This window comes from Phymastichus coffea, unplaced genomic scaffold (genome assembly GCF_024137745.1).
Source record: "Phymastichus coffea isolate CEN01 unplaced genomic scaffold, Cenicafe_Pcof_1.1 PCOF00178, whole genome shotgun sequence".
NCBI classification, from domain to species: Eukaryota; Metazoa; Arthropoda; class Insecta; order Hymenoptera; family Eulophidae; genus Phymastichus; species Phymastichus coffea.
The window spans coordinates 115,050-138,173 of NW_026706989.1; the positions used below are offsets into that span (position 1 = coordinate 115,050).

The 23,124-nt window shown below is 43.1% G+C and overlaps 2 protein-coding genes across 3 annotated transcripts in view; both read left to right on the forward strand.

Moving 5' to 3' along the window:
- The first annotated feature begins 894 nt into the window (after positions 1-894).
- Positions 895-1,941, forward strand: LOC131673464 (zinc finger matrin-type protein 5). Its single transcript, XM_058951478.1, has 4 exons — positions 895-1,007; positions 1,089-1,231; positions 1,316-1,450; positions 1,528-1,941. The coding sequence occupies exons 2-4, from the start codon at positions 1,105-1,107 to the stop codon at positions 1,755-1,757; spliced, it is 492 nt and encodes a 163-aa protein (XP_058807461.1). The 5' UTR covers positions 895-1,007; positions 1,089-1,104; the 3' UTR covers positions 1,758-1,941.
- A 191-nt stretch (positions 1,942-2,132) lies between these two features.
- Positions 2,133-23,124, forward strand: part of LOC131673463 (pleckstrin homology-like domain family B member 1) — a 29,760-nt gene continuing 8,768 nt past the window's right edge. Inside the window, exons 1-3 of one of the 2 annotated variants that reach the window (XM_058951477.1) lie at positions 2,133-2,154; positions 17,749-17,883; positions 22,759-22,932. In XM_058951477.1, the coding sequence (XP_058807460.1) occupies positions 17,751-17,883; positions 22,759-22,932 (307 nt within the window). In that variant the 5' untranslated portion in view covers positions 2,133-2,154; positions 17,749-17,750. Of the gene's footprint in view, positions 2,155-3,301; positions 3,632-17,748; positions 17,884-22,758; positions 22,933-23,124 lie in introns of those variants that run through there. The other variant, XM_058951476.1, reaches the window with a different exon arrangement.

Consider the following 23,124-nt stretch of genomic DNA (forward strand, 5'->3'; position numbering starts at 1 on the left):
TTTTCTCCGTCTGTCGCGTGCTCTCTCTCCCTCTCTCGTGTCGCAAGGGACGCATCCATGCGCGACGCTAAATTGACATCGATTTCGTCCTTTTTTTGTCGCTTTCCCTCGCACAGACACACACAAACACACACATACACACGGCGACGAGCCGTATGTTGCATTTAAAAAACTTGTTTTTTCGTTTAACTACTGGCGCACCTGTTTGTTTTTCCTTTCGTTTGCCAAATGTTTTCCTTTTAATTTCATTCGCTGTGAACGGTAGCCTGTAGAAGCATATACGGTGTGCATACTTGATGTAGAGTAGTTTTTTGGCAAAAGAAGAAACAAAGTCATTCACATGCGACCTCGAGACGACAGATTTTTTTTTCTATACTTAACTGTGGTAGCGCAGTAATGCACCTGTCTCTTTGAAAAAAAATTAGCAAGTTTAGCGAACGCACGCCATGCTAAAATGAAAAATAAACAAATAAATTTATCGAGCTGATATGCATTACTAGATGAAATTTAAAGAAACAAATTCAAAATGTAACAAGCAGTGGTAATCACATTACTAAGCGAAAAATGATGGAGAATATAATGTAATCTGTTTAAATAAACTAATCACCTACCAAATCTACTTTCTCTCTCTCTCTCTCTCTCTCTCTCTCTCTCTCTCTCTCTCTCTCTCTCTCTCTCCGAGTATTTTTCATTTGTTTTCCCGTCCTTATTGAATTTTATTAAGAAAAACTGTAAGAATTTTTACTGTTATCTACTTGACGTAAAAACTACTAACACTTCGGAGTTTTGAATGGACCGGGCAATTGCATTAGCCTGAGTTATACAGATGGCGCTGATCAAAATCAATTTTCTCCGTGCCCTAACCTAACCTTTATACGACATCAAAAGTTAGTAAAGTTTGTTTACTCACATGGAAGTTGATTGATCAAGTGAGTCTGCACTTTGAATTTGGTTTCTCGCTTAGTGTTTGCTATAATTTCAGCGTTACGTGCAAGTTTGACAGTAAGGTTGGTGTTAATAACAATGAAAATGTGAAAAAATTGAATTGAACTCGTGAGTATAAATTAACGATGTTTATTGATTGATAGATTAGCAGAAAGCATAATGGGCAAGTGTTATTACTGTGATTATTGCGAACGATATTTCAAAGATGCTCCAGCAGCAAGAACGAAACATCTTACAAGTTTGCAGCATGTAAAAAATAAGGAGGAGCATTACAGACATTTTAAAGGTAAACTCTATTTCTGTAAATTGATTGACAGTTTGTGTTCTTATTTATGAGTAAATATAAATCAAAATGCTTCTTCTGACTTAGCTCCAGAAAAAATATTACAAGAGGAACAGAACAAAAAACCATGCAACAGATTTTTCAGAGGGGAATGTTCATTTGGTCCTGTATGCAAACATTCGCATTATACAATAGAACAAATCCATGAATTGCAAATGATGGGTATATTTTGTTGTGATATTAAGTATTTAGGGATTGATTACATGTTTGTCCAGTATTTCAATGGTTTATATGTTTAGTTGCAGCAAAACAACAAGTAGCTCAGAACATAGTCTATCCAGATCCAGGGAAAATAGTGAAAGAGTACTTTGAAGACATTGTAGATCCGGATGATCTTGATCCAGATACTCCATTATTTTCCATAGAACCAATAGCAAAGGATATACCCAATCTTCCAGTATCGCTACAACCAATCACTTTGAGAAATTTCAAAAGCATGCAGCTTCCAGAATGGGGCAGACAATCATAATAATAATAATTCTCAGCAAGATCTCTTTCTTTTTCTCAATATTTCATCTATGCAGTATTATATAAGTCTTTAATCACCAATTGAGAATGAAAGAAGCATTATAAGTATAAAGATGGAACGATAAAGTTAAATGGTCTGTGATAAAACGTTGATAAGAGTCTAATTAAACTGATGCATCTTCTATTACAAATACAGGTTGATCCATTGATTCTTCCAAGCGAACATTTCTAGATAATCGATCTCCAAACGCACAAAAGCCCACTTGATTTTCTCTACGCCAATACACTCGCTGCTCGCATTCCAGTCATAAAACTCGTTCGCGGACTTGCGCAAGCTATTAATGCAAATCTCACGCGGGCAACTCGTCAAAGCAAACCATACAAGGCAGCGTCTACTTGTAGGTATAATCATCTAAAATGAGTATAAATATGACGGTGTAAATAGAAGGGAGAAAAGTGGCGGTGCATCGCTTTTCCTGTGCGTCAAGAGAAAGAGAGAGAGAGAGAGAGAGAGAGAGAGAGAGAGAGAGAGAGAGAGAGAGAGAGAGAGAGAGAGAGAGAGAGAGAGAAGGCCTCTATTGTCCGCTTCCGGACGAGTCGAGTCTGTTGGCGGCCCCAGGCTAATTCAACCTCCCTCTCTTTCTCTCCCGGTATAGTTATGCGGATGTATATATGCAGCGGCGCGCGCACAGCTTTGCTATTTCCCAACGCGCTTTTGCTCTCTCACTCGTGCTATTTTTCATTCGTTTGACTTCCCCACTTGATGAATGCAACCGCTCGTTACGGAAATCCCTCTGCTTTGATACTTTATATTTTTATTTACTTTACGGTTTCTTTTAATTAAGATCTACGCGAACGGCTCGGCTAAATTATCAGATTTTATCATAATTTATAATTAAATGTAATTAGACTAATGGTGGTACAAAAATGTTAATATATACTAAAAATTTAAATATCTCGTGAATCATCCGACTTTATTGTTTTCTTTTGATTTCCGTTGTCAAAGAATAATGTTCAAAGTTCCAGATGCCTTTACGGTCCAAAAACAAAAAAAAACAAATTGCTTTCTTTCAAGCTCCCCTGCGTCTGACAGAATTCCGCAAAACGAATTCCGACACGCGAGCTTCAAACGCTCGATTCCATAGAACCCTATGCACTATAAATTTTAGCTCTCTCTCTCTCTCTTCGAAGGAAAAAATTCCCTCTCGCACACACAGACCAACCACTCATATCATGCCGTACTCAGCATCACTTTCTTCGCTGCATCAGCGGCACAAAGAGCAACGTCTCAAGTCTCTCTCCCGCAGCATCTTCTCTCTAGTCGGTAAACGAGCGATCGGCAAGCATACATACTCGGCCATCTGCCCCCCTCCCCTCTCACTCGCTTGTTCTGTCTCCCTTCTCGAACCCGCGCTAACGTAGCATCTGCCGTCGCTGCACGTTATTATAAAGCACGTTCGTTCGCACGCACACGGACGAAGATAGCCACCGCCACCGCCGCCGTGAACAGAAAGAGAGAGAAAGAGAGAGAGAGAGAGAGAGCGGGAGCAGCCAATATACTCGACTCCGTGCTGCTGCTCTGTGTGTGCTCTCTTCAGTGTTCAGTATCGCATTAACCGCCGTGGTGTGCTCGCGAGTGAGCGCGAGTTTGTTACGCTACGAAGCACTGTTTGCAGCTGCGATCCGCTCCGAAATACAAAAACCGGCGGCGTCGGTAGTGTTCCATTACGCGGTGTGACTCTTGTGTCGATTCGCACTACCATGAACGAGTGAATCTTCGCCGGCGAGTGCGTGCGTGCGTGCGTGCACGCGCGCGTGTGTTTTTGCGGCGAATCGACTGCGAAGCTGTAGCGGACGCCCGACTCCATTTCACTGGTACTTTGCTCTGCGTTGTATACGATTCTCTGCCGTTTTTAGAGCTGCAACGCGGGCGCCTGCAACAAGCCTCGAAGGCGGCTCCACGGGGGGAAAGTTCCGGCGTCTGTGTTTTCGCGCGCGCGCGTACACATTTTGTTTATACGCACACGCGCCCCCGACGCGGTCGGTTATTTTCGAGTGCGCGTTTGAATGCCGACTGGAAAGCAGTGTGACTATTTCCAGTGTAATTATACGGGGGAATACCACCGGCGCTGACATCACGACGGGAATCATATACCCGGGTAAAATTAGAATCGCATTTTCGGATGAAAACGGCACCACTTGGCAGACTATATCGCGCGTGATATTCATAAATCGGCCTGCCGCTTATTCGGAAGGCTGCGCGCTACCGCGACAATTATATAATACAGCCGCTAGGATTTTGACTATTTCCAACCGACGCAATGGCGTTTTTTTTAGCGATCATGTGATTCGTTGTATAGAGGTGTATAGAGGTTATGTCGGATAGAGGGGTTCGGTTTTACAATTCGCAGGCTTGCCAGTGCGCTCCCGGCGCGACTTTCAGTTTATTTATGGAATTTGCAGCGATACAAATATTATTGTTTGGCATTACGTCAGTTGCAGCGTAAACATTGGAATACGGGTCGCTTGCACCATCACAACACTGCCGTGAGCGGATAAATGTACATCTACTGCCGCGTTTGATTTACATTCAGATGAGCGGCCGCCTCGGCCAGTCATCGGCGCGACAATTTTTTTTCTTTTCCCGACGCGGAAAAAGTGATACATTGACCGCGCGAGGGCCGAAAGAAGACAGTAGGCAGCTAAATAAAACGATGACGCGCGAAACACACCTATCCAAATACCATTGATAACGACAAAGTTTTTGTCGGTTGTCAAGCGAACGTCGTGCTGGGCGCTTTTAACGTGGAATGCGCACGTAGTTGGCTCACCGCGTCCAATAATAATTTTATTCGATGGCATAGGTGTGCTTTATATATCGAGAATGAACGTTTTTCTTTCATGAATTCCGTATGAAGTGATAACATAAATATATGCACGCTCGGGCCAACGAAAAATGCTGATTCTATTGACAAATCGCCAAACGAATGTTAAGGCGCTTATTACAAATAAAAGAACAAAAGCCTCTTGGCTGTGTTCAATGCTTGCTCCATTTATCAGTGGTGGTGCATCGAAACGATACTCAAGCAGCATGTTTTCCGTGTCGCAATGTCAAATATGTTGTTTTTCAGAAACATTATTGCCACGTTCATCTCATTGTATCGATCTCTCGAGAGAAATGATTTACCAATGAATCGTACACACCTCATAATTCATAAGACTCATGCGTTTTTTTTTGTTTTTTTTTTTTTTTTTTTTTCTTTCATTACAAGCCAGTGTTTACACGCATCACTCATCAAAACGACATTCCCACTTTATAATATCCACACAGATGTTCAAGACGTCTCTTGATCAATTATCAAATAATGAAAGTCCATAAATCGCTCATACCCACTAAAATCGCCGTAAATCACGGCAAAAGTAAAAGAACTTGCTTTACCCTACATAGATGTGTATACAGATATATTTCACGAGCGAGGAATCTAACCAATTCTAAACTAGTGAATGTGTTCTCTTGCGACACAAATGACAACAAAATGAAAAAGAACCGCAAGAGAGAGAGAGAGAGAGAGAATGAGATCGACTTCTGCGGTGAGTACAAGGTCGCCAATGCAGCCGATTCGCCTAACTTTGCAATCGATGCGTGCAGCAATCGAAATGAAACAAATAATAATAATAATAATGATAATAAGCTGCGTGGTGAGCGTTTTCGCCAATCCGTTTTGCTTATCAGCCCCGAGGTGCCGAGGTGTTGCTTGCCATGGGTGAGCGCGTAAACTCACTGGTGTACGGCCAATCTGTATAATTTTCATTTTCTAAACTGCTGCGATGCTCGAATAAATATTTACCGTAAAAGTAAGGAAAGGCGTACGATTTTTCAGTACAGCTAAACGCATACGCTTACAACAGTCGCAGTGTAAAACAAATAAAAATCCGTTTTATAAGAATCTAGTACGAGAGCTCACGATGAGGCGTCAACTTAATTCAGTTGGCATTCCACGGTAAGCTTTCACGCTGAGAAAGCACTCGAGACGGCCACCAAAAACTTATCGTTCATTCGGTTTCTCGAACAAAAAACAAACAATTCGAGCTTTATCACTCTCTGAAGGCCGTATACGGCCGAGAAATACCTTGCCACGCGCTATGATTTTTTCGCGTATGTATCTTGGGAACAGAAGGACACAAATACACCGACTCGTAGTTTCCCCCTCCCCGAAGTAACGAAGATAGCGCCGTTCAGGAAGTACGGCTTGATATAGTGAAATTAAGACTTGTCCGTGGCTTGAGAAAAGTCAGATCGATGGACGAAATGGCGATACAACGAATCGCATCGAGGTCGACGCGGGCGAGGATGCAAAGCGTTGAGATTGAAGAATCGCGCGACTGCGAGCAAGGGAATTCCTTCGACGAAGGCGATAATCGAACGCGCACTGGCTCGACTCGCCTCTTCCGTAGAGTGAAATTGCTTTTATTACCGCCGTATCCATCGGTAGACGCTCCTACACCACGTAAATTCCTCCCCGCTAGCTCGATATTGCCAAAGTCGATGTGCCGACGGTAAGGAGAGTCGGAGTAAAAATTCGTATTTTTTGTGCGTGGATTAACCAAAATTCGTTTAGCCGATACAGCTCCATTCACCATGCTCCATTGTGCGCGACAGCTTCACTTGATTGAGTTTTCTCGTCCGGGTTTCGTGGCAAAGCCCGTATAGAGATGAATTGCCACTTTTAGAGCGAAGCTCTACTCCATGGGCTTCTTAGAGTGTAGAATAGTTTTGGCGTTTAATTGGGCGGGTTCACTCGGATGTGCGGGGCGAAACTTTATTGGGGGGGGGGGGGGGGGGGGGTGATATTTACTATTTTGTACCGCTGATTAACTAGAACTTGGGAATTAAATTGTCAATCGACGCGAGATTATTTATTTTTTATTCAATTTATGTATAAATGTGTACACAAGCCATGGAAGCACGACATTTTTCACAAACCGAGCAGCTCGTCACTGTCTACCGGCTTAATCAGCGTTAAACGCGTCCGTCATCGTAATCTTTCATCGAAAGAAAGACAGAAAACGATAAGGCTCGTCGGTTTTTTGTTCTCCTCTGACTCGGCTAATTAGCCGGAAATAAATCACCGAAGCAAGGGATGGATGCGCCAAAACTCGGATAAGGAATATTGCCAACATCTGTCGTCGCGACGCGTGCTTCTGCTTTCTTTGCGGTCATGGTCAGATGCATTGTTCGGACGCCGGCTGCTGCCGCGACGCTGTCGTCAGGCCCACGCCTGAAAAAGTCCCGCTGAGAATGTAACTTCGTAGGCGAAAACTATGGAATTTGGAAACTGGTTTCTTTTGAATCGGCTGATACGCGTTTCAGTGTTTTACATATTGGTTTATTTTTTTGTCTCAACGGAATAGCTCCTCTAAAAATATTTCTTTCCTTTTTCTTAATTCGAATTTCAGCAATGATTTTCTATCTCCACTGGCTATAATCCGAGCTACAAAACATAGTAATCAAACGAAATTGCCACCTAGTCCTTGCATAGATCCATGCGTTACAAATTTTCAAAAAAGTGTTGGACAATTGATATACAAGAGTTATAAACAATGTGTAATTTAACACAATGAGCCTTCACTCCGAAAAGCCCCATTAAAGTCCCTTTAACAACGCGGGATAATGCAATTATGTAATTTTCGCGAGAGAAAGACGCAGGATTATTATTTGTGTGTATGCGCCAGGCCATGTAAGGCAGGCCTTTCATGTACATATTTGCATGCATATCTCGCGCGCGCCAGGCCTAGACGCTCATTACTCGCGTTTACAAATTCACTTTAATTAGCTGAGCTTGCCGAACGATCAACAAAAGAAGCGGCACGCGTAAGGTCGGCTCTTTCGAATGTTGACAAGTTATGCAACAACGCGCGCGCACCAAACGGGGGGAGAATTCGATCGGAACGTCGCGCGTTCGCAATCCATCCGAAAAAGGCCCGACAAAAGAGAGACAGAAAAAAAAGAGCAGCCGTAAGGCAGTGGAAAGCAAGTCTCGCTGCAGCCGGACGAAGTACCGCTGCTCCTCTATAGGGTATCGTGAAGGCCGTTCGTCCGACCTTTCTTCGTCGTCGCGCGTCGAAATCGGAATGTACCTTGTTCCTAAACATACGCACGCACAGATACACGCACGTCCATGCGTAATACCGACTTTTCCATCGCTTCTTTCTCGATAAGTGGCTTCTTAAGGGTCTTTACCTGTCGCCGTGTCTCTCGATTTATATGCTAATTCGCGTTGGATTTTATTCTCTTATCCTTTCGGCGCTTTGACTGGTTTCCAAAATGGGAAAATGAAATCAATATTGGGTGTCCATTGTCACAGTAATTCCAACGTACGAGCGAAGCTTTGAAGCTGAATCTTGGGATTTATCGAATCAATAAAAGCGTCACTGAATATTTTTCTTTAATTTTCCTTTGACTAGGATCAATTGAAAGTTGACTTTGCGATTGACATCTACCGAAGACGAGAAATTGTATTTTATTCGGTTTGCAAACTGACCTTATTTGCGGACAAACAACTTAATAATCTACTTTTGAATGGTTGATAATATCTCAATGTGGAGGTCAGTTCACTGTTAGACCTACAATGAAAACAACTACGGCTAACTCGTTTGGTCGTTCATAAGAAGAGAATAAAATCATCGCGTAATTTCGCAAAAACATTTTCAAGCATAATTTTTAATCTAAGCTCATTAGATTAAGACTCAACGGAGTGCACCAAACGCGTCGCAAGGTTTTTTCATTGTACAAGGCCTCGTTTTCATCATTACAAAGCTACATTAAACAGTCGACCGAGGATACAACGATATGACAATATTTACGCAACACTTGATAGCTATAACAAAAAACATCTATAGCTATAACAAAAAAACACAACGAACGCATAAAATAACAGTCGATACGCCGATAAAGCACTTTTCTTTCCGCAAAATGTGTGCCAAGCGTAGAGACAATATTAAAGAAAAAATCACTCGCTCGCAATATATCGCAATATAGTGTATACTTTTATTATAAGCACTACACACGAGTGTTTATCCATGTGATATTGACAATAACTGCCTCGAAAAATCTCGCGCGCACTACGACTCGGACATGCAATAATGCCCGATCTCTCGAATGCCTTATCAGCGCTACACATTGGACAACATTCGACGCCTACTATGATACACGTATCGTCATCGTTGTTATCGCGGGGTAATTCCACGAATGCAGTGAGTTCCGATCGATCTCAATAAAGCGCTGCGTTCGCTTCATACGTACATAGCTTTCGTTGTTGCTGCGCGTGGCGCGCGATTCTTTGTTGCTGCGCCCGGCGCTGGACAAAGCAGATCGAAAACGGATCGCGCGGGTCAGCGTGGTATCCAGAGGTGGTTTGCATTCTTACGCGATGTGCAACGAGTTGCCTTCGCCTGCCACGCGGAGTCGCTGAGATTTTCTCCTTTTCGAATCCACGATCTCGCTGCTGCGAAGCGGCAATTTCAAATACAATCCCAATGGGTTCGCGCAAGTCACTTTCGTCTGGCGTCAATCATTGAAATAGGTGACGCAGGCTCCGTGCGTGTACCGCACGCCCTTCGCCTCTTCGGTATTTATGCGCCGCGGAAATTTACGAGCGGTCTCGCGATAGCACATACTAAAATTCCGACTTGCCGTAATGAAACGAGGAGAGAAACGGTTGCACACGTACGCCATATGTAGTTCGCGAAACGTCGTAGTTTGCAGTTTCGCGCGAAAAACACCGGCGAGAAATCTGACGCCGATAAGACTCTGTTTCTCGTGGACGATAAGACTTGGGTCTTAGATGTCCCACTGCTGCTGGCGCTGCGCAAATTGACGCCACAATTTTCAACGCGCACCGATAAAACTCGACGAAGAGAGCGAGGCGGACTGTACTCGCCATCGTGTGTATCTAGGACGTTTTCGTTATTCGCGCGTGCACAGCAACGATGATCCAAGCGCGGCGTACGATGTCACCAGTCATTTTAACTCTCGCTGCAGCGAACCAGATACGACGCGACGGAGCCGCACTGATTGCGCGTTGCTCTTACGAATAATATTAGACGACTCGAGGGTCGTGGACGAGTAGTGTCGAAACATAGTTACGCCTATTCCAATCGACACTTTCACACTACCGCATCATTATCGACGATGTAGATTCGATGATCTCCCTGCAGACACAGGTAATGCGCTCGGCCGATCACTCTTCTTCCTCTCGACGTCACGTCACGCCTCCAATCAAATCTAATAGGCCAAGCCAATTTATAGTGACGGATGAAAAGAAAGCGTCTTTTCTTTTTTCCGTTTTCTTTTCGATGGATGCAGAAAAGAAGAGAGCGAGCTCGAGCACAGGGATTACGCAAGTAGCGCAGAAATGCCGGGCGAGATTAGCCTTATCGGAACTCCAGTTTGTCGAGAGCTGTTTTCCTGGGAAATCACGTGCGGCATGTACGCACGCTCAAGGCCTTTCGATGCACATGCACGACGACCAACGGCGTTTTTTCTTCTCCTTTTTCTGATCACTGGTTGTCGACGTGCATCATTCGACCGGACAATCGTCGACGCGGATTACTCAATGTTATTTTATTCTACCGAGCGCGCTCGCGCGAAGAACGATTATTGCTACGATCCGTCGATCAATCGTTCGCGTATCAATGTCTTCTTGCAGCGACCAGGGCTTCTCGTTTTATTTTCATAGTGTTAACGTACACGCGATGCCAGAATTGATTGGTTTCAATTGAAAACCTTCTCGGCGATCGGATTTACGATGAGACAGATTGATCAGAATCCATGAGAATTCGATTCGCGTGAAACACTTTTCAATACGCACGAGCACATGTCGCATCAAAGTATTCTGGTCACTCGTTTATCAAAGCCACGGTTATTCGCAAAACTGAAAACACCGAAAGGGCAATGGCCTACTTAAACATCGAATCAAAGATACCAATTGAAAATTTCACAGCAGAAAAGTACAGTAGCATACGATCGAATCGGAAGCGCCATGAAAAGAGAGGTACTCGGTAGTGCTGTGCCGGTAACACAGTCACGATTCTCGTGAAAGGCGAAAAAAAGCGCAAAAAGCCATTGTCTCTGCGCAATCCGTGTGACTTCTCTTGGTTACGACAAACGCGAAATTCCTCGGTCTCCCTCCGCGTATTCCAAATATAAACCTGCGAAGCTTGAGAAAGAGGGGGAGAGAGAGGAACGCGTTAATTGCAGTTTCTTTCTCTGCGTTGCCAAACCGCGCCCGCGCGCGCTCTCGAAGCCCACACGCGCGGACGGTGACGTTGCCCACGCCCTTTTCGCGCGTGCAACGCGCTGCTTTTCCGCTGCGGGCACGCTTCGATGGGTTTCAGTTCGCGATTGTCGATTGACGTCGATGAGCGTGTGCCGCGTAGCCTTTCCGTCGGCGATCATCATGAGGCTGCTGCGGCTCGCCCGTCCGCTCGCTCGCAGTGAGTAGTGAGACGCGAAAAGCAGCGCGTGCCAAAGTGCTCCTCGCAAAGCGACGTTACGAACGCGCGGCGAGCTCGGTTGGCTTTGAACGGGCGTCGGCACCTCCGCGTCCCCTCTCGTCGCGGATCGCGCATCGGTCAACGTTATTTTCATGCTTCTTCCTTGATCATTTAGACACGTCTGCCGACGCCGCGGCTCGCCAATTGAAATCTCAGCGCGCGTCCGCGGAAGCCAGCCGCGCACAAAGGCCCTATCCGCGATTCGCGATAAAACAAGACAGAACGGCCTGTACGTCTTTCCCGAGGATGCGCAGCGGCGTGGGCGGAAAGGTGGGCGCGACGCCGGCAGCGAGCTGGCCTCTTATCGCGATTCGCGCTCGAAGACATCTCGCGTACAGAGGCTCGTGCGAGGGGCGGCGAGAGCGCTGCGTCGACCGACGTCGGGCAAACTTTGCTCGAGGCGCGCGATATACGATTGTGCGCGAGTGGGCTCTCTGCACGTTCAAATTCCGAGAGCCCGTGTTTTTCTCCGCTATCGAGTTTCTCTTTTCCTGCTCAGCTTTCAGGATGTTTGATCGTTGGCCGAAAATTGAGGGAACTGCTTCATTTTTCAGTACGTTACAGTTAAAGGCACTAGACGTCCCCATCAATTTTTTCGAGTGATAATTGAAGAGAAGCTGAGAGATTGCAATAAAAAACATAAATAAATTGAGAATGAATATTCAGTAAACTAATCTCGAAGTCGCGACGGACGTTTCCGGTAAAATCGTAATTAAACGATCAAAACTCAAAAAAAACTCAAGCTTGCTGGTTAAGCGCAGAGGTGCGCGGGTAGCGGCGCGGACGGACCCCCTCTCCGTGCCGTAATGGAAATCACGATGCCATGTCCGTTAATTTGGAGAGGAAGAGAGAGAGAGAGAGAGAGAGAGAGAGAAAGTGGAGACCGCGCGCGCAATCGAAAGAAAGGGCATCGAGCCGACGATAAGCGTGCTCATCGATCGATCAGCCAATGAAGCCACGAGATGCGATGCTACGCGTACGGCGAAAAATTGATAGTTACACGGTGGCCGCCTCCATGTCATTCTCATCATTTTGCCAGTCTATTCCGAGGGGCCTGCTGCCGCTACCACTTCCTTCACGCTATGCGTTTTCTCGCTGCACTTAGCTTCCTGGTAAATTGAACATCGTAGAAATAGCCCAGTCCACGTATAAATATAGCAACAATAGTGCCCGATGGCTCGCCTGCGAAAGCTCTTCGTTTGTCGAGTTTTCGACGGACCCTGAATCGCTCGAACCTACTGTATAATTAAAGAATTGGCTCGCCGTTAATAGATTGTTTGCTAATTGAATCGACATGCTCAATTAGCGCTCACTCGAAACTGGAACATTAGCCCAATTACACCTTCGTACGACGCGAATCGTTGTCGATGAATGCGCGCGTAATGCCGAATACGCGAGGTTACATACGCATCGTGTTATTCGGTATTGGCGGCGTACAACGCGAGAGTGCAATTTCTTCTGTCTTCCTCCCCTTCGTCCGTTTGCACGTTTTACGCGTATACCGCACCACATCCTGCTTTTATAAAACACCGCATCTCTCCTCGAGTGAATATATACGTCCGCAATGTGTCCTCCCCCTCTTCTTTTCTTTCCGCTTCTTCGTAACTTCGTCACTGTCATTTGACATTGGCTCGTACCTATCGTCAATTTGATTTGCATTAAGACTTTACTCTTGCCATCTATCTTTGAGTGTTTTCTTTATCAATTAATTAATCGCCATGTAGCATGTCAATTACACTGTCTCGATCCATCGCGTGAAATAAAGGCTTTCTTTTCTCTTCTTCCCCATTGACGAATAAAAGATAAGAGCGATTGGTATTGACGTTTGTAAAATTACTGCTGAACAATCGCGTATATACGAAAACCGAGAGTTTGAAAGTTCATCCAACTCTTTCAAGCGAACAAGCGCCATTAATTCTAGTCAGGCCACGTATCTCTAACGCACAGCCGTAATCTCGCATTGGTGTAGACGATGCGCGGGGGCTGCTTCGGTAATTTCAAGCGGAAATCCTAAGAAAGAATGCGCAACGCGTAAATACACATACACACCCAGACGTGAATGCATAGGCGAGAAACGTTTCAAGCTTTGCGTCATAGGCGACTATTCTATTCAAACAAACTCATTGACCAATGAAACTTTCTGCGGGCGTCATCGTTCGAATATTACGTGTTCTTTTTACAAGCGCGACAAGCTCCCATGCATAAGCAGCAAGCGAGGCAAAGAAGAGAGCAAGAGATAAGGGAAGGACGTGCCCCGCGTACGCACAATTAACGTGCCTCGCGGCGCGCGACAAATATTTGCGCTAGGCAGAGAGAAAGAGAGAGAAGCGAGGCGTATACGCGCGCGTAATTTACAATGCATCTCTCGGGCTTGGCGCAGAGATAAGGGGGAAAAAATATAAAACAACAAACTCCACGGCAAGGAAGAGCGATGCCACGCCGCGGGAATCCCAATTGGCGCGCCAAATGAAAGTTTAGGTTACCTTTTTCCCCGCAAGCTTGTGTCCATTAATGCTGGGGTGCTTTATTTCGGAGAGCGACATCAAAAATTAAATGTCGCGAGATCCGCAGTGTCCCGGGTGGACGCTAAACGCGAAACGAAGCTCCGGATGCTGAATTGCAAAATGATGAGGAGCTCGTTGATTGACGCAGGGCCGGCCGGCCAGTCGTAGATCAAATCTTTTGCATTTTTCGTGCCGAGCATGCCTAAACGACTTCGCAAGCGAACCGATATGAAACGGAAAATTGATCGACACGCATCGTTTTGCAGATGCTACAAGCTTTGTTTGCCGCCGCGAGGGACAACTCGCAATGAGCCATGTAAAAGAGCTTTTTCCTCTCTCGCGAGCAGCTCGCGACCGAAAATAAATCGACGTACGCGTTTTCCGCAAATTTGTTTCGATCAACGTCCTCCCTGTCTCTCCCTTTCATATTTCAGGGGCGCTTCATTCGCAACGGACTCAATGACATTTTGTTAAACGATTGCAGTTGGTTTTTGTGTGTAGCTTTTCTAAACTAAAAAACATAATGGAATGGACTTTGAAAGGTTATTTCAGTTTCGTGGGCACTCTTTTATCGTACGATGCTTTTTCTCATTTTCGATTATTTTTTGCGACAAGCGGAGAAACGCTTTCTTCCGAATATCTCGTGGCGCAAAAAAAAATATATACATGTATAAATATTTAGGTCACCGGAATGAAGATGTAATAAAAGTTAAGAATAGCTGTGAACGAAATGATAACATGCAACATTGTAAATATTAGCTAGCTAATGAATTATAGCGCAATTTCGCTGCTGATTCCCGAGTTGAGTCAACACGCAGTCAGCATGAAACTTACAATGTTTAAATTGAGAGAGTGAGAGAAGTTTAACGCCAAAACTCAAACACCGCGCGAGCACTGTGTACATATGTTGGGATTTCAATAAAAACTTTAACTTTTTGGCACCGCATCAAAGTTTCGTAGATATGTGAAAATCGAAGAAAGCAAAAATATAGAAGTCTGCATGGCATTCAATTCGAATATAAGGAAGGTCGAACACGCACTCGTGCGTGCAAAGAGTTAATAAATGGATCATACAAAGACTCGAAGCCGGAAGTTCCCTCGAAACTTCACACGTGGCCTGCTGCTGTTGCGGCGCTATGTTGTTTTCAATTCAGCTACGTATGAGCGAGTTTCCTCTTCGGGGATTCGCGTTTTCGGGAATTCAGTTGAAAGCTTAAAGCTTCGCGTCAACGCATCTGGGTCACCGCGTGGAAACGGCGGGAGGGAAGGGGGGAGGAGAAAATTGGAGTTGCGCGTCGCGGTGAACTTCTGACGACCACTGGACACATCCAAAAAATTAATGGCCATGGTTGCTGCTGCGGCTACTTGCTGCTGTTTTTTACGTAGCTCGGTTCTCAGACCGTTTGATAAATTTTCAAATAGTCGCGCTTTAATTGAGCTACTGCCACACGCGCCAGCAATGAGGAGAAAAGTTATTTTCAGTTTGCTCGTCAAAGTTCATTCCACTACGTTTCGAGCAGTGTAAAAATTGTTGTTTGGCTATGCTACTTTCGTAACTACCTTTTTTAATGAATGTGATGAATTTCTCGAAGACTTCAAAAGTTCCAAGTTCGGAGGAAATCTAAGTATCAAAGTCAATTACTCGTTCGATAGTCACCAAAACATTGTCTGCAAACATAAAAAATCTATACAGCATTCCATTACATTTTTCTTTTGCACATTTCTAACAAATTACAAAATAATATTCAATGTGTCCAAGACCAAACCCCAAGACCTCTAACGGAAAAAATCTAATCTCGCACTCTCGAGAAAACTACTGTAGAAACTCATTTGGATGCATCGTACGCGTGTAGCTAAGCTAAGATACATTTAAGAAGCAATAAAACTTTCGACATATACGCCTCAAGATAAAAAAAAAACTTCATTTTTGTCGCAGCATCGTCGGAGACGCAGCAGAAGCTGCCTGCTGTACTTCTGTCTCGCGCTCATGTGGCCTTTAACGAGTTGAAACAACTTCAATTAAGCGTATTATATCCCCTTGGCTTATCCCACGACCCAAACTCGGTGTGACTCCAAAGAAATTCCACAATACATTCAACTTTATTTAGTCTCTCCTGCACTGAGAGCAACGAAATGTCCGAACGTAACCGACTGTTACTGAACTCGAGTAATTGTTACGGAGCTTGCACTCGAGCTATGCGAATTAATATTCAATAGATAGACGTATGCGCGCATTCGATGAATCATAGCTCGTTCGACTGCTGTCCAGCCGAGATGACAGTGAGAGGAATTGATCGAAGTCGATCGTTAGCGTCGGAATTTAATCAGTCGAAGAAAGCGCTCGTCCTTATAACGCCTTTTTTTCTGCATGCGACGGACGTTCTTGCAAGTCTGTTTACGGACCAACCGAAGGTTGAGTTACTCGGCGCACGTGGTACATATAACGTATCAAACCCCGGGCTAATTATTGCTCGTTTGTACTTTTCACCGAGAGTTTTACGACTACTTGAAGAGTTGCCTTTCGAATGGCCGTTTTCGGAAGGAGGTTTCGGACTCGATTTAGGAAAATAAGCGAGATTTTCAGAAACGATAATTTCTTTCACGACGGTTGTGAAAATCACTTTTTTTTCTTTATATGTTGAGAACCCGACAACTTTTAATTGCGATTCTGCAAAAAACATTTACTGATTTTTGATTTTTGATCAAGAGCGATGACGGAAAAAAAAGAAACGTGATTTTATGATCAAAGCCTACTTGTATGTGCACGGGCGCGATTTGTATGCCGGGGTACTAATTGCTCAATACGCACGAAGCTTGGGTTATATTTCAGTCAAGTTCGCGTTTAGTATAATGCTCTTGCCAGTCCTTTGTAAAGTTCTGCTATTATAGTGGTATATCAGGCACCGAGTTAATTGTAACAAGCAAATTGCATTTATGAATCGGTTAACGGATTTACAGGCATTGAAACTCACATTCCCGGAATTATGCGACGACTTCGCGAACCAAGCGAATCGAGTCGTATATTTACAGAATAGTGAATTCTTATTTCGGTGCTTGCGGATATCGCGTGCTATAATATATCTCTGCGTGCGTACGCGCCCGATTCGATTACACGCGCGACTTCCGAGTCGTTACTGCTGAAATGATAAACAATCGTTTTTTGCGTAATCTTTACGTTGAAATCGTATACGTATGATTGCGCGAATTTTGATTGCCGTTTGTTTGATAAACAATCACGTACGCGCGCGCGCGTCTATGCTGAAATCGATCCGGTTTTTAAAATCACGTCGCTCAAAAAGAACAAAAGAAAGAAAAAAAGCCGTGATTGCGCACTTTTTTAATCGGGCTCGAGAGTGTCAGTTCGCAAAGCAAAAATCACAAGGCCAAAAAGTAAAAAACTGCGTTACGCATGTATCCGGGATTTTCTGAATTCTCAAAGAACACCTTCAGCCGACCGCGTGACAACGTGTCATTGACAAGCTAAGCTTCGCCAAAGAGAAAAGTTGCGAGCCTCATCAAAAAAGTGTCCGAGCTCAAAGCGCCTTCCCCATTGTGCAAAGAGTCACAAGACGCGAGCAGAAAGTATTCTCCTCGAAGCGTCAGAGAGAAAATACAAAGCCTCTCGCAAATGGGGAAAAAGAAAAAAGAAAAATCATTCGAGATATACCGGTTTCGGGGGCATCATCATCGTCGTCGCGATCATCGACGTGTTCCCTCCCACGTAGCGACGCGCGTGCCCTTGCGGCGATATGCGGGCGCGCGCACAAACGAGCTTTTGTTCTTTTCGAGGCCTTGTAGTGTCCTGTTTTTCTGGGCGCGGGCGCAAGCGCGAAGTCAAACAATTAACTCTCTAATTGGCGCCTACTCGCCATAAGCAATGGGCAAAAGTAAATAAGTTGAAATCAATCGGTGCTGCTGTGGTTGTCATTGCAGGAATGGCGAACGCTGCCGGCCTGGAAGTACGAGAATCCGGCCGAGCTTTGAGCTTTCACACGGACTCGCCTCATCTTGTATCTACCGGCAGCGGAAGACTCTCGACCACCGTCACGCTTCATCCGCTACCCGAAGGTAACCTGCTCTTTCTTCGTCAGAAAATATTATTGATTGACGAGAATTTAATTGGTCGAGAGATGGTCGTAAAGCTATGACGTTAAACACCAATGGCGAAGAAAGTATCCACGACTGTATTTTTACTTGGTTTATGTCGTGGACGCCTTTAGTTTTATTTTTGGCAATGCCGAAGAAAAATCTTAAGAATTCTCGAGTCGAGATTGCAATAAAAAAAATATGGGTTTTCCTTTGCGAGCATAAAATCCATAATGGCACTCGTGAAAGGAAAAAAAAAAGAAATATGTCGTTTTACTGCTGAGCTTCAATATTTTACTGTCATTCGTGGCCTTGGAAATGATATTACATTGTAGTAAATTGAATTAAACACTCTGATAAAACAGCACTGCTTCCAAGGTAATATTTTTCTCAAATTTAATAGTTCGATAGTTTTCAAACTGGATCTTCAATTTGAATGAACAATTGAAGTGTCGCGTGATTTAGTTTCTTTGAATTTGTAACTAACGACTAACCATTATCAATAGAAAAATTTCTTCGGAAATCCCGGTTTCAAAGTTTCTGCGTTAGCTCGTTTAAATTCAGATGCACAGACTTGCATTACTCAATGGTCATAATAAATGACAAATGCACTGGTAAAAACCACCCCATTCGCGACGGTAAATTCAACTCGTATAAGACTTTGAAAAGGCAAAATAAAAGTGAGTAATATTAATGAAAGTTTGATGTGGGACTAGAGATTACGTCTAGTGACACGAGACACACGCATAAAAGTGAATTGATAACTCAGGCATATATATTCGTTCAGGCGTGTAAACAATACACGCAACGTAGTCTCGCGGGGGGGGGGGGGGGGGTGCAATCTGTAGCTAATGTAGGTCAGGTCCCGCAACGCTAATCACCCGTCAAGCGTCTTATTGCCGATGTGTGCATGACTGATGCGACGCGAGATGTTACAACGTAAGAATTAATCGAACATTTATCATGACGCTGCGAGCAAAAGAATCTGAGCACGTTAGATGCGTTAATCGCATGTTCAAGACTAAAATCATACGTGCGCTTAATCAGTTAATTCTGTCTATGAAGACAATCGAGTAATTTTCGTGGTAGACGGAAGTTCTCTCTCTCTCGTCACGGCTGCTCGGTTTTAACGCGCTAACGTAGTTGTGGAACGAAACCAATCCGTCGACGCGAGTTTCCACCCTAACACGCCTTCGCTTTCCCGTTCGCTTTTGATGACTTCTTTTCATTCCCGTGACTTTTTTCTGTCCATGCGTTGAAAGAATTGTGTTATCGGATGGAAATGATATAGTAATGGAGTTTTTTTGTATCCCTTCCAAGTAAAAAATTTTTTACTCTTTTCTTTTATAGAACAGTGAATGATAGTTTAGAGCCAAAGAAGTAAAATCTTTCGAAATATTCTGAATTGGATTTAAAAGTGAGATGACTGAAATAAAGTAATTTAAAATCGATAAATAATCTTTAGTATTTTCTTAAAATTAAGATTCAGTAATTTATTACGATTTTCATTAAATACCCAAGACACTTCGAACTCAGTATCATAATTTTGATATTAAAAAATAGAAATCATATCTATTGCCCACATAACATGTGTCAATGCCTCTCGACAATTTACACAATCCTTGAAATTATAATTTTTTCAAATCGAGTTTCGGTTAGTTGTAAAATTCCACGAAATGCACCTTCAATATTGAACTTTAATATTACATTAAATATATAACGAAAAAAAAAAAAAATAGTTATATTATGGAAGAACTTTACTGAGACACTAAAATGTTTCAAAAGTTATGTTTTTGTTTTTTTAAAATCGAGCAAAAAAAATTATAGTAAACTAATATCTACCCGCAAATATATATGTAGTATACATTTGTTTTAAGTAAAACGTAATAGTGGTTCTTTTTTTTTCTTCCACTATTGAATTGTATATAAATCAATTTAATTTCTTTGTTGAAATAAGGAAGGAACATTTATTTCAGAGATGATAAGATCAAAAGCTTAAAATCGATAGCAATGTTTTTCCAACACAGAAAATCTAAATTCGTATAGATTATTTTCACATTTCACCGCGCTAAAGAAATAATCAGTTATGATTTGCGCGTTATTAGATGTCTATAAAACAGGACACACTTGTTGATATGAAAGTTGCAAGAGATATTGTAGCGAATCGTTAAATAACTCGTTCGAAATGACCGGTAATCATAAGGAAACACACCTTCATCAATACCGAAACGCCACGCGCGACAACTTGTAAAACCCGATTGAATAATTATGTTTAAGTCACAGCTGAAGAATATCTGGCGTTGAATTTGAAACAGAACAAAAATTGACACGCATATGCAGCTGGGAGCAAAGCTACTATTAGTTTAATAATCCAATGGGACTTTGGAATTGGTACGTTTCAAGACGATAGACTAATTTAAATTCAACACGTCAGCTTCGCCATAGACCGGTAGACCCGTTGATATTCGCAGCTGGGTTGTCGTCAAAGCAAAACCGTAAATCGCGAAAGCGCTGCCGAGTATACACTGAGGCCATTTTTCGTTGGAAACATCAAAGCTTTTACGACGCTCGAATTTCGAACGTGAACAACGTGGAAAACCTGTGCACGCGTCTCGCGGAGTTAGTTAATAGTAGCGCCAAAAACTATATTTAAACAGACTGGAAAGAGAGAAAGAGAAAGAGGAAGAGAGGGCAAGAAGGGACAGAAGAGGATGTCGATGATGGAAAGCGTGTGCAGCATACACGCGCACACGCGAGAGACAGAGAGAAGGAGGTCGAGCTCGGGTATAATTTTTAGGTGAAAGTCTTGCGAGCCAAGCTCGCTCTCGACAGGCAGAGCTGCGCGTTGATAAATGGTTGTTTTTCGGATGACGATCTTCTCTCGGCTGCATTTCAAGGTTACGAGATTCGCGGTTTTTTTCCTTCCAGCGGGCATATAATAACACAAATCGATTCGATTAATTTGCCAAAAGGAGCAGTTTCGGGCTTTATTGAATTGTTCGCGACGCAAGGTTTCACTTGCGGGGATCCCTTTATACTAGCTGAAACTTTCCCAATTTGGCAGCGAGCTTCGCGCTGTTTGTAATTCTCTTTATGTGCGCAGTTGCTAGAACAGCTTGCCAAATGAACGGGCTTCTTTGAGCGAAATAAATAAATTTGTATCGCACTGCTTGTAATTAATATTATATATTGCGTTACTCCTGGCCAACTGCACTTTACAATTTGCAATAAAGTGAAATTTCATGCTGTTCGAATGGGAAATCGAATTCCTCGACTGCCAAGTCTCGCTCGGCTGTTTAATACGCGCTAAATTTTAATTAACCTACCAAATTATGTTAGGTGCCAGTCGACTCGATCTTTTCAAAATTCCTAATTAAATTTAACTTCACTACAGTGCAGTGCGAAAAAAAACCCTCAGCTCTCGGTCACGCGACGAACAACTCGCAAATTAGCATGAAAAATTAAAATAGCAAAAAGGGAGCTGCAAAGAATAAAGGATTGGCAGAGAGAAAGAGAGAGAGAGAGAGATCAGAGAGAAAGGAAGCGTCACTCTCGCAGAGATAAAGCGCAAAAGCGCAAACGAATGAGCCGCAAATATAACCATACAGGAAATGCAAACGAGCCGCTGGAATGGCACTGCCTTCCCCTCTCTTTTTTATCTTCACAGTCTCGGTTTCATGGCCTCAAGAATATCGTTATTGGTTAATATAATCGTATTCATATGGGGCTTTCAACGTGTAAAACTCCACGAGTTTGCTAATAAGTAGTGAAAAGAGCTTAAATGCGTCTGTTCAAAGTTGAGTTAAGTGAAGTTTCTGCGTTGGTATATAATAAAGGTTTGTATAATTTTCGGTTTGCTTGATAAAGGAGTCACTTAGGGATAATTTACGATGTGAGATATACTGATGTTACGAAATATAAGTCTCGTTCTTTTGTTTTCTCAATTATGCAAAAGTTTGAGACTTTAGATTTTCTAATGATTTTCATAATGTAGTTACGTGACCGATTGTGTAAATCTATTAAATAAACAATGGACGTTTTAATTGAAGCTGTTCTTACAAAGATATTTCTACAATAAGTAATTGGCATTGCAACATTACACATGATCACCGTTTTACTTTTTAAACTAACGCAACTAAATTTTTTGTTCTAAGACATCGACCTCAAACGCATTTTAATTACAGGGGGAATGTTTTTTAACATCATTACATTGGTAGTACAGGGATGCGTAGCACTATAGCGTAAATCCGGCCATGCTTAATATTGCACACAATAATTGCGCAAATTGAAATTTAAAAACTAAATAATTGTATGTTTTAAAGCTATATCGATACATTTCTATGGTCACTGCTGTTATGGATCTTGGAAAACGTAAAGACGATTGAAAACTGCAGTCTTCATAAACCGAATAGTAAAATTGATAAGATAAAAAGGAGCAGTCTCCTCGATAAAAATATATTCATTGAGCAGATAAGCAGTGAATCATCTTACTCGGACTTTAATAATAAACATCTTCATGTTCATACTGAAAATGTTTTTATAATATAGATCTTTGTATCTCAACACGTGAAAACGTGAAGCAACGTTCCAATATTAGTTAGAAGGTAGCAAAAGTATCAAGCCTAATCATTATAAACTAGCCAGCATCCTCCAATAAACTTTCAACTTGACAGGAGAAAGCTTTGTCAAAGCAACGATAATTTAGCCGAGGCACTTAATATTCCGTTGCACGATATGGCAACAACATTTTTTTCTATTATCAGAGAGTAATATCAAACGAGGCTTTCACACGAGCGGCTGACGTATAGCACGATGATCGAACACAGCGAACCTTAATAACTCTTATGAATATTGCAGGTCGCATAATCTTGGGTTCGAGTCGCGAGGCTGACATTCAGCTTGGCGGCACTGGAGTGGAGTTAGTGCACTGCATTATCGAGAATGCCGGAGGCTTGGTCACGCTTCATCCACTCAGCGGAAACACGTGCGTCGACGGACTGCCGATCGCTGCCCCGCTGCGACTCACACAAGGTATCTATATACGAGATCCTCAAGGCACACCACTCCACTTTTTTAGATACGACTTTTTCGCGAGTGATAGATAAGCATATTTACGAGGGGTGCTTAAATTTTCGTGCGAATTGACTGGCAGGGTTTGATGGGCCGCGAGAATACGAGTTGAACCTTTATCAGGAGGGAAGAGAAACTTGGCTGAATGTCAAA

Coding starts and splice junctions, on each gene's coding strand:
- LOC131673464 (XM_058951478.1), top strand. CDS start 1,105: ATGGGCAAGTGTTATTACTGTGATTATTGCGAACGATATTTCAAAGAT. Junction 1,232..1,315: donor GCATTACAGACATTTTAAAG/GTAAACTCTATT, acceptor CTTCTGACTTAG/CTCCAGAAAAAATATTACAA. Junction 1,451..1,527: donor CCATGAATTGCAAATGATGG/GTATATTTTGTT, acceptor TTATATGTTTAG/TTGCAGCAAAACAACAAGTA.